General features: G+C 37.1%; 2 protein-coding genes across 9 annotated transcripts; one reads left to right on the plus strand and one right to left on the minus strand.

Annotated features, from left to right (window-relative positions):
• The first annotated feature begins 1,899 nt into the window (after positions 1-1,899).
• Positions 1,900-8,706, plus strand: LOC113337758 (dolichyl-diphosphooligosaccharide--protein glycosyltransferase subunit STT3A-like). Of its 8 annotated transcripts, none has more exons than XR_003354421.1 (8): positions 1,900-3,369; positions 4,294-4,733; positions 4,850-6,421; positions 6,500-6,611; positions 6,994-7,087; positions 7,613-7,972; positions 8,081-8,161; positions 8,478-8,706. XR_003354421.1 is itself a non-coding variant. In XM_026583354.1 (4 exons), exons 1-4 carry the CDS (start codon positions 7,928-7,930, stop codon positions 8,649-8,651), a joined length of 375 nt encoding a protein of 124 aa, XP_026439139.1. In that variant the 5' UTR covers positions 7,471-7,927; the 3' UTR covers positions 8,652-8,706. The 8 variants fall into 8 exon arrangements, 1 of the variants encoding a protein (XP_026439139.1); XR_003354422.1 differs by having other exon boundaries at positions 4,850-5,183; positions 5,999-6,611; XR_003354423.1 differs by having other exon boundaries at positions 4,850-5,183; positions 6,084-6,611.
• A 245-nt stretch (positions 8,707-8,951) lies between these two features.
• LOC113337788 (NAC domain-containing protein 2-like) lies at positions 8,952-9,658 on the minus strand. The gene is made up of 2 exons (XM_026583374.1): positions 9,394-9,658; positions 8,952-9,295 (listed from the first exon to the last, which is right to left on the minus strand). Exons 1-2 carry the CDS (start codon positions 9,656-9,658, stop codon positions 8,952-8,954), a joined length of 609 nt encoding a protein of 202 aa, XP_026439159.1.
• Positions 9,659-10,374: the final 716 nt, after the last annotated feature.

Genomic DNA, 10,374 nt, shown 5'->3' on the forward strand with positions numbered 1-10,374 from the left:
GCCCTAATATGTTGAAACAGTTTCTCTTCTCATCTTACGACTAGAAAAATTGTTGTGTTATTTCTTTCGCCTCTCTAAGGTTTATCTTCTTCTTACAGAGTAGATCATGTAAGTTGAGTATTGATTATCAATTGTAGTGTAGATCACTACAAGTGGTATCAGATTAGGTCTTTCCTTGGTACACTATGGGTGATGCCACCATATTTAAGCAATTGGATGACTTCACCAAGAAATTGAGTCTCGAATTGCAGGAATTGAGTGAAGAAGTTTAATCGTTCAAATATGTTCCAGGGGATATGAAGACGATGAAGACCGATATCGAAAATCAACTTCAATTTTTTCAATCTTCTCTGAACCAGAAGTTGCAGCTGCTTCTTGATAGACCAGTCTTTCCACAGCGTACCAATCAAGTGGGAGAAACAAGTCATCATTAGGGAGAATGAGAAATACCCGATCCTTCTATTAGCACCAATTTCCATGGCCATCAACCTCTTAATCATCATCAACGAATTATACAGGCTCATCAGATAGGTGAAGGTCAGTTTTCTAATTACAGACCTAAGGTCGATTTCCCACGTTTTGATGACATTAATCCTAGAGCTTGGATCAGAAAATGCCAGAAGTACTTCTTTCTACACCAAATGAATGATGAACAAAAGGTACACATGGCAACCCTGTATGGATGGCAAAGAGGATGTGTGGTTCCAAGACTACCAAATAGGTAAGGATATTTTGTATTGGGAAGATTTTATTCTAGATGTCTATAATAGGTTTCAGGAATTAGGCCATGATAGTGTTGCATGAGAATTTAACAAATTGGATAAAACTCATACTGTTTTGGATTATCATGAACGATTTGAAGAGTTAAAAGACTCGATGTTAGATAAGAATCCATCTCTAACTGAAGATTATTTCATCCATAGCTTTATTAGTGGACTCAAAGAGGATTTCAGAATGGTAGTACAAATGTTTAAACCTAATACTTTACAACAAGCTGTTATTCTAGCTAGAAGACAGGAATGCATTATGGACAAGGCTGCTAAATCTCAGCCAAGGCTCTCCAACATATTCACTTATGGGGGTAAGACATTAACAATTTCCCACAAACCTACCAATCTGACTCCCTTAGTCACGACTCAAATGTTACCAGTCATGCCACAAGTCCTAAGATGCAGCCTTAAAGAAGCTTACATATGCTGAAATGCGTGCAAAGCGAGAGAGAGGGCTATGCTACAACTGTGATGAACCCTACACCAAAGGTCACAATTGTCTTAAGCAGCAATTAATTTGTATATGAAAGTGACAGATGTTGAATAAGGACTACCTTCTGGGGATGAAAGAGAAGCATCTAGTCCAACGATTGTTGAATTGGAAAAAGAAATGGAAATATCAGTTCATGCTTTAGCTAGTAACATTTCTCACACTACAATCAAGATTAGAGGACAAGTGAAGACTCATGGACTAATTATTCTGGTGGACAGTGGTAGTACCCACGGTTTTCTCGATCCCTCAGCAGCCAAAAGTAGTGGGTGCACTATACTTCCAACTCAAACCTTGTCTGGCCTTAACCCAACATCTAGAGGTGTAATACGTGCCGGCCCGACACAGCCCATCCCATGAAGTCACGTGCCGCGTCCTGTGTTGTGCCTATTTGTCTGGCACATCACAACACATTAAAAAAACGTGTTGTGTCCGTGCTGAGCCGGTCACGTGCTGTGCCGTGCCGTGCTCGAATTTTAACGTGTTGTGATGTGCCATAAACGTGCTGGCCCGTGCCAATTTACACCTCCACCAACCTCTGCTGCACCTTAGCCCAAAATTCGGATGCCCAACAAAATTCGGATGTACAAAAGTATAAACTTGTTTGCCTTGACCATTCTCTTCCCCAACACATAACAACAAATCACTCTTTAATCTCTGCTGAAAATTCTCTTTCTTAAACCACAGACAAAACCCCAATTTCTCCATCGCTATTTCTTAAACCCTAACGAATTTCTTAAATCAAATTGCTGTTTCTCCATTGTATGAAGAAGATTAATAAGGATTTCGATATGGATTATTTCAACAAACTACCGGACGAGATTAAATCAGAGATTTTAATTTGTGTAACAAGTGAATCGGTGCTTGATAGCAAATTAGTCTGCAAATCTTGGCGAAATCTTCTTTCTAATGATCGATCTTTCCCTCAGAAGCATTTGTACCATCTTAATCATCCATCTACTGCTGCTGAAGATTCTTGTAAGTCAGGTTTTCTTGCTTTAATTGATAACAATAGATTGTACTTTTTTGAATATAATGATGATCAGAATCATGAGTTAAGCAAACCCATTGAGAGAATTAGTAGGATGATTATAACACCAATTAAGGGTTCTCGCGTTATTGGATCTTGTAATGGTTTAATCTGTCTTGCTGGAGAGGAACATAATATACCTGTTTGTATATGTAACCCTTTCACCAAAGAGTATGTCAATCTTCCAGAAATCAGGATAGATGGTGATGATTTTGATTTTCAGTCTTTCGGATTTGGTTATCTTCCTTCAACAAATGAGTACAAAGTGGTAGCAGTACATGTGTTCAAGACCGAGTTAATAGAAGTCCACATATACACTCTAGGCAGTGGCAATGGATGGAGAAACCTTGGAAAGTTCAAGACAGAATTCTGTCCTATGTATAATCAAGATCATGAACATGGTAGCTTTGCCAATGGATCTATTTATTGGGCTAACACTAATCTGCATATGATCTTGACCTTCGACTTGATTGAGGAAAAATTCTGCAAACATCTTGCACCTCCTCCATTGCCACCAGACTCCAATTTGATGCATCATACAATAGGGGTTTTGGATGGATCTTTGTATATTTCTATAATTGACAAAGGAGAAGATGGTTTTGATGTATGGATATTAAAAAAGAAGAATGATAATCAAGTCAAGAAAGAGGGAGAGGAACACCGCTCATTGGAATGGAGTAAAGAGTTTAGGGCCAATGCAAGCCATGCATTAGCCGTTACTAAGAGGGGGGATGTTTTAACTTACTGTACTATTGATAACGATCTCAACATTTACGACACAAAAGCTTCAACCTCGAAAGGGCTTGTGGATTTTAAGAAAAATATTTGTCGAGTATTCCCTCACAAGAACACCTTCGCATCGTTGAAGGAATTAGGGGAAAAAAATACGGAAATAGTATCGTTGAAGGAATTATGGGAAAAAGATAAGGAAATAATGGAGGCAGTTAATCGTATCGTTGAAGAAATTAGGGGAAAAAGATACGGAAATAATGAAGTCAGTTAAAGGAGGCAGAAAGCCGTGATTCACCTTTCAAGCAGCTACAGGAGGATGCGAACCCTGACTACATAGTTATAAACTGGTAATCTTCATTGAGTTTTTGCAGTAGTATTCTGTAGACTTATGAGTTTCATTAACAAGTAACTTTTATGTGAGCCTCAATCTTATTGACATTGTGTTAGTGAGTAATATACACCGGTTCTCTTTTATTCTGTCTTTATATCATTGATCCAAATTTATGGAATTGGTTTTTATTTTGGGTTAAACTATATTGCTTTGTGAGTTGTGCATTTTGGTAGGAACCGAACCTTGGGCGTGATGTACACTGTAGTGACTTATTTTGTTTACTCTTGGGTTCGAATAAGCATATTCAGGAAAATTCATAAATTTGATTAGGAAACTGCACTGAAGTTTCTTTTCATCTGTTAATGGATTTCACCAGAACATTTAGTCAATCAGGCACAGTTCTCTGTGATATCTAACATGAATTATGTATCCATTTTGGCATTCTGTCATTAACTACAACGAACCTAATTGTTTATCATCAACAAGCTGTTTTTCCACTTCCATGGGAAGGATCAATAAGCTAGTTACCTTGTAGCCTACAACCAGGATTCAGAACAATGATTCCATTGGCAGGGAGGATTTTGACATCTTCCTCTAAATGGATGAGATTGCACTTAAATTGTGGTTATTCACGCACTGCATGCCTACTTCCACAGTTGTGTCAATTTTCCATTTTCTTAACTCTGATATAGTTAGATCTTAAGTTGCATCATTTCAATCTGATGATAAAATCGTATCAATATGTATCTAAGCTTTATTCAGTAGCCAATGCTAGCCCAAGTTCTCCGATAGCATTGATTGTCCAAAAAAAGTGAATCGACCATGTAATATGATTAAAATTAGGTTTCGTATTCCTCAGTTATGGCTGAAACCAGCCGAAAATTTACTGTTAGTTATTGAAAAATGGGGGTTGTGATCCAAATGGGGCAATCTTTTGTAGAGAGAACTGTTGAAAGTGTTTGTCCCATTGTTTTTGGATGGAAACAAATGGTAGCGAACCATGAAAGGCAAGTTTCAGGAAAAGATGATACTCCTGTGTGCCCGTGTCTCAGTGGAGAGATTCATTCTGCAGGTAGAGTTATTGTTTACAAATAAAATTTGTTCGTGCAATATGAAGAGAACTTATATATGCTAGCAATTATATACCCATAATTCTAAGTGTACACCAGCCTCCAACATGGCCTAATTGTAAGTTTGAATATCTCTTCTTTTCCTTTCTGTTTTAGTGCAACTATCTTGGTCCACGTCTTTTATTTGCTCAATTTTCACTTTCTTCGGAGAATTTTATTTCCTGGACAGGCATGCTTTCTTTCACTATCAGATGCCAGTTCCTTGGATGTCCTCTACATAGTAACATCAGTATATTTCTCAGGAGTCATGGTAAGAAGATTACCATTCACCTGATTTCGCCTTTTATTTTTCGTGCTTGCTTAATGTTTTTTATTTTCCTTTTGTCTTTCTATCTTTATTTCCTGATTGTTCTGCGTCCTTTCCAGGTTCTGCTGATGTACTTTCCCCAGCAGGACGCATTATGGCTGGAATTGCTTTCTGGAGCTTTTGGCGTCTTCACAAGCTCAGTAAAATTTTAACTGCCTGGATTACTAGGGGATTCTGATGTAAGCCTGTTTCTGGTTTTCTTGCTAGTGCAAATTCTTCCCGGGACGTGGTACAAAACAGCGTAGCCAAGGCTGATTCAAATGCAGCTGCTGAGAAAAGCGAAGAAAGAAAAAGAACCTGTTGTGAAGGATTCTGTTTAGTCCAACTGGTCTTACCTTTGGATGCATCTATGATTGCCTTCACTTGCTTATTTTGTTGGGTGCCTTTTCTGTGGTAAGTAGAAAATACTCCTCTGTAGAGGGAATTCCCCAGATGCGGAGGCCATTCATTTTTCACGTGTTCTTGTCCTGGTACCTTTGTTTTATAGACAGCAGGGATTTTAATTGCCAAAAAATTCATTGTAGATTCTTTGTTTTACTCAGCACCTTCTATTGTTCCAACATCTCAGTCACATGATGACCTTCATGTTTCCGGTGATTTTAGAGAAGCTTATGCTTGTCTAAGCCATAACACTTAAGTAGATGATGAGGTCAGTCTACCTCATACTGGTTATTTGAGTCGCTTCCGATCCTGAGAATGTTGTTTGTTTGACTATCTTTGCTGATTAAGAACTGATGAGCTTGTTTTGCAAAACAAAAGAAATAGAGTGATGGTTTTGGTACTTATGAAGTATTGCCTGTAGGTTGTGTTAACAGACTGTCATTGCTGATACTAATACCTAGAATAACACATATATTGCGACTGTTGGAACTGCCAGGGCAGCAACTGCTCTTTTAGCCATGGTAAGTTCCATACACTTCTGCATATATTATTTTGATGAAAAGGAGTTGGCTGTGCTTGGTAGTTTTTTGAGTCAACAATTACTACTATATTAGCGTAAAAAAAAAGATCTGCAGAAATATATGTTCCGAAAGTTCAGCTGTAAATAGAGTCTGATGAATTAAAATAACCCATCAGCAACTATGACGTGTATCATTTACTTTTTGTCGAAATTAGATATGTACATGTTAGTGTATTTATTATATGCTGTTCAAGTGTTTTACAGCCTTAAACCACCATTTTTAATATGTTTTGGCTATCATATACAGTTGTTAAAGACCCAATATCTCTGTGCAATGGTTTTCTTAAGGCCCTTATTTCTTCAACTAAATGTCTGGTACGTTCTATATGTAGGATCATTCATATATATCTCGTTCTGTAGCTTGAGGCTATGAAAATGAAGCTGTACCTATCATTGCTTGGATCTTCACTTTCTATCTTTATATAAAGGCGTGAATTTATTCTTAAATTGTCGTTTTCTTAAAAGTTATACTGCTTGTCTGAGTGTTCTGTCGACTTCACATTCTCATGGGTTTGTAGAGACTGGTGAGCATATATCTAAGATGAAATGAGAAGTGATAATTCTGCAGCTATGAACTGTTTTTGGATCGTAGTGTCAAACTTTTGACTTACGTTGAACACCGGATCCTTCTTCTATGTCACTTTAAATGCTTTAGCATACTATCTACACGGTAAGTATGACGGACTGATGTTACATGTGGTCATACTTCTTTTGTTCTTACATGTGTTGGTGACATTTTATTTTTCAGGTGTGCTCTTCGGAGGTTACACCTGTATATTAACCTCACCCCAATACATATGCTTCTGTGCATTGCAACTGGTTGTGACTCTCCTTGGCTGTATTTTGCGTATGCACCTTTTGTAAGTATCTAGTCTCTGCTTAGAATCTCCATTCCATTGAATAAATAGATGTACTAGTTGATTTTAGCGGAAAATGAAATTTCAAATTTATAGTCTTGTGTAGTAAAAAGGGAAATTATAGTCTTGTGTAGTAAAAAGGAAAGTTTAAGAGCTAATTTGGGTAAACAGAAGTATTGGACATCAAATGCCTCTTTCTTCTGCCGCATTTGAAATAGTACTGATTTGTGATATGCTGCTATGCTTTGAACCTAGTTAACTTCTGATATATATCTTGTACACTTTGTTTCAGCATATGCTTTGTCAGGCTCCCTTAGTTTGATTATGATAAAGAAAGTGTAGCATTCTTTTATGCATCATTAAATGTGAAACCTCGTGCATGCAGGTGGTTCTGGGTACATTGTTGGTTTCATTGGTGCTTGTTGTTGGCAGTTGGCTTCAAAGCCGTGATGACCTTAGAACACTTCCCGGTATTTTTGGTGAGTTAATCAGATGTGGTGGCTAATTGTGCACCTTCCTATAGATCCTTACTCTCTACAAAATTGTGGTTGCTTTCTTCTCACATTTCTGCTTTGAAAACATTTTTAGAAATTTAATATCTGTTTTTCTTGTGGCACATCTTCTCTATTTATCCATGTGGTGGCTCTTGTGTATTACATCAAGGGATTTCTATCTCCGAAAATGTTTAACATGGCTTTGATTAGTGTAGTATCTGTTGGCATGTAAGCTCTCACGACTTATAATAGGTTAGTAAATATAGAAGGACGTTGAAAGCTTACAATAAACAGATAAAAGAAACCGTTGAATGAAATTGTAGTATGTTGGCGTCTGATGAATGCATACACTTCATTTTAGTGACAAGTTAGGCTTTCCAGGATAGTTTCAGATATTGCTAAGACAGATTGTGGGAAGGTAAAACAGTAGTTCCCTTTCTTGCAGTATCTTTACTGTCTAACATATCATATCAAATGGAGCATAACCATTGTTCTTTACTAATTTCTTAGGGTGGTCTAATTGCCGTTGTGGCAATGCTTGTAGCAGTGGTGGCCTCCAGCCGCCAACAAAGGGATGGAGTGGTCGCAGTTTGAGTCTTCTTGATCCTAAGATTCTACTCCCACAACTTATTTTATTATTTACAAATTTTTCTAATTTTGTTACAAGAGGAAATGGTGAATGACAGAATATTTCAAAATAACTAGTAGAATTTATCCAATGCAACTGAGCCACATGTTCGACCGACTCCTGTCTGTATAACTCGAACAGATATATGCCCATGATTGTTAAGTGAACACCAGCTGCCAACATGGCAATCTTACATTATGGACATCAATATTTTGGCTTTCTTGGTTCCAGCTGGCATAATTGTAAGTCCCAATGTCTATTCTTCCTTTCTGTTTTAGCGCAACCATTTTGGTCCATGTATTTTATTTGCTTGATTTTCGCTTTCTCAGAAGACTTTTATTTCTGGATAGGCATGCTTTCTTCCACTATCAGATGCCAGTTCCTTTGCTGTCCATTATATTGTAACATCAGTATATTTCCGAGGAGTCGTGGTAAGAAAATACCCATTCATCCGCTTTTGTTTCCCTTTGTCTTTATATCTTTTTTTTTTTCCTGATCTTTACTAGGATTCAGCTGATGCTTGCATTATGGCTGGAATTGCTCTTTTCTGGAGCTTTTGATTTTTTGCTTAATCAAATTTTAACTGATGTAAGCATGATTTGGGTTTTCTTGCTTGTGCACATTCTTTGAGTTGAGATTGATATAGAATAACATATAGTCATGCTGATCGGTTTCTGAACTGCTGAATTATCAATCGTTTAATTTTTGACTTTAAAATTTTAGTTCAGTTTTGCGGTATTATGGCAGGTCTTCACCTATCACCACACACCATTTGATGGTCCCAAGGAACAGGACAGGATCAAAGGAAAGACGGGAATGAGGACTGTCTCAGTGGAGAGACTCACTCGTATAATAATGTCTGAAAATTCAAAATTATCTGAATGGATTTTTGACTATCCGTTGCAAGATTTTATATTCTGATACATTGAAAGCTTTGTATTTTCACCTAGAAAAGTAAAGATAGCCAATTTTTTAAGCTGTTTCTGATCTAACAAAGACGCAAGTATTTCAAGTTATTGGTTTGTACGACTTCACAAACAAAGACGCAAGTATTTCAAATGTGCATGACAGCCAAAACCAGCAAAAGAAGAAATACGTACTACTGAGTCGCATATAGAAACGGACTTGAACAACAAAGTTACTTCAAACTGAATTCTTGATATGTAAATAAAATAATAAACTGTATTTGATGAACTTGGATACAGATTTGAGATTCTTTGATCAATCTCCTCCGTTTTTTTTCAAGTAAATATGGGTTAGGACCCAATCATCCAACTTCATGCTGCTGCTGCTGCTGCATCCTGCTTTTTCTTTTTCGTCCTGACACATGACAAATTCTTTCATTTGCCAATCTGTACCATCTGTTTTTTTACTCTTACCCTGGAAGAACCTAAGGCTATTCTTATAAGCAGCTGTTCTATCGTCGACATCTTTAATTTCTTTTTTGGGTGGTCCTGCTCTCCAGTATCCAGGGCCTCCTTTAACAGTTCTAGCAGCTCGACTCCCGTTTTCATATATTTTATTTCTTGGTGTAAAGAAATAAGCATCCTTGTCTTCGTTCTCCTCTGCACGATAAATATTAACACTAAATCATATTAGAGATCAACTAAAACCAAAAAAAAAAAACAAAAGTACAACCAGAGGCATGCATGCGTGTACGTACCTAGCAGCTCTCGAGGAAGATAATCATAGACATTCATTACTGGGATAAAAGGGGGCTGGAAACCTTCGGGATCTTGAATCTTTCTCGTCAAGTATATAAACACCAACTCATCGTCAGACGGCAGAAACTTGAAACCAGGTGCAATGTAGTATTGAAACTGAAGAGGAGGATGTTGCAATTGAATGCATTCTTGATTGCCTTCATGATCGTCGTCGTATACCACAACGCCCTTACCCTTCAAGTCTTGAAGGTTTTTGTCTCCCATTTTTTTTTCTTTTGGACGTACAAAAAAACTACTGTTTCCTTGTGATGCTTCCTTGTGATTTTTCTTAGCAGAAAGGCACAATCGATCACTTTTGTAGTCTCTACTTTGACTTTTGGATCTAAAGGTACGACCCTGCTTATATAGGGTTAAAATTCGTTCCAAGTTGACTAGAAAAAGGATTATTATAACTAGTTCTAAGTTGACTAGAAAAAAGATAACCATGCATTGCATTTCCTTTTTAAGGTTTTTAAATTTTAAGCAGTCAACGTGCCGTGCTGACTTGAACTAATTTCCCTTCCCCTTTTTGAGGTACGGCCCTGGACGTAATATCTACTTCCTATTGGTTGACTGGTGGTCTCTCCGGACATTTTAGATTTAAGCTGGGAAATTTTCCAATTATCTCACGTTTTCAAGGATTTTTAAAAGAAATCTAAACAAAAATAAACCGAAGGGCAAACAAAAATGTTGAAAATTTCGAAAATAATAGAGGTAAGTTCAATGTTTTTATTCATTTTGGAAGAAAAAAGATGCATATTAGTTTTACATATGCAGATAATGTAATAGTTATTTAAACAAAGGAATACTTATTAATCATTGTTAGGATCATATAAAGATTAGTTGGTAACCTAGCAGCAACAAACTGGTCACCAACCCGTTTTCGAATAGCAATAAAACTACTTATGCCATCACTAGCATCGTTATTAACTAAACAGCTT

This window comes from Papaver somniferum, unplaced genomic scaffold (genome assembly GCF_003573695.1).
Source record: "Papaver somniferum cultivar HN1 unplaced genomic scaffold, ASM357369v1 unplaced-scaffold_18, whole genome shotgun sequence".
Lineage (NCBI taxonomy): Eukaryota > Viridiplantae > Streptophyta > Magnoliopsida > Ranunculales > Papaveraceae > Papaver > Papaver somniferum.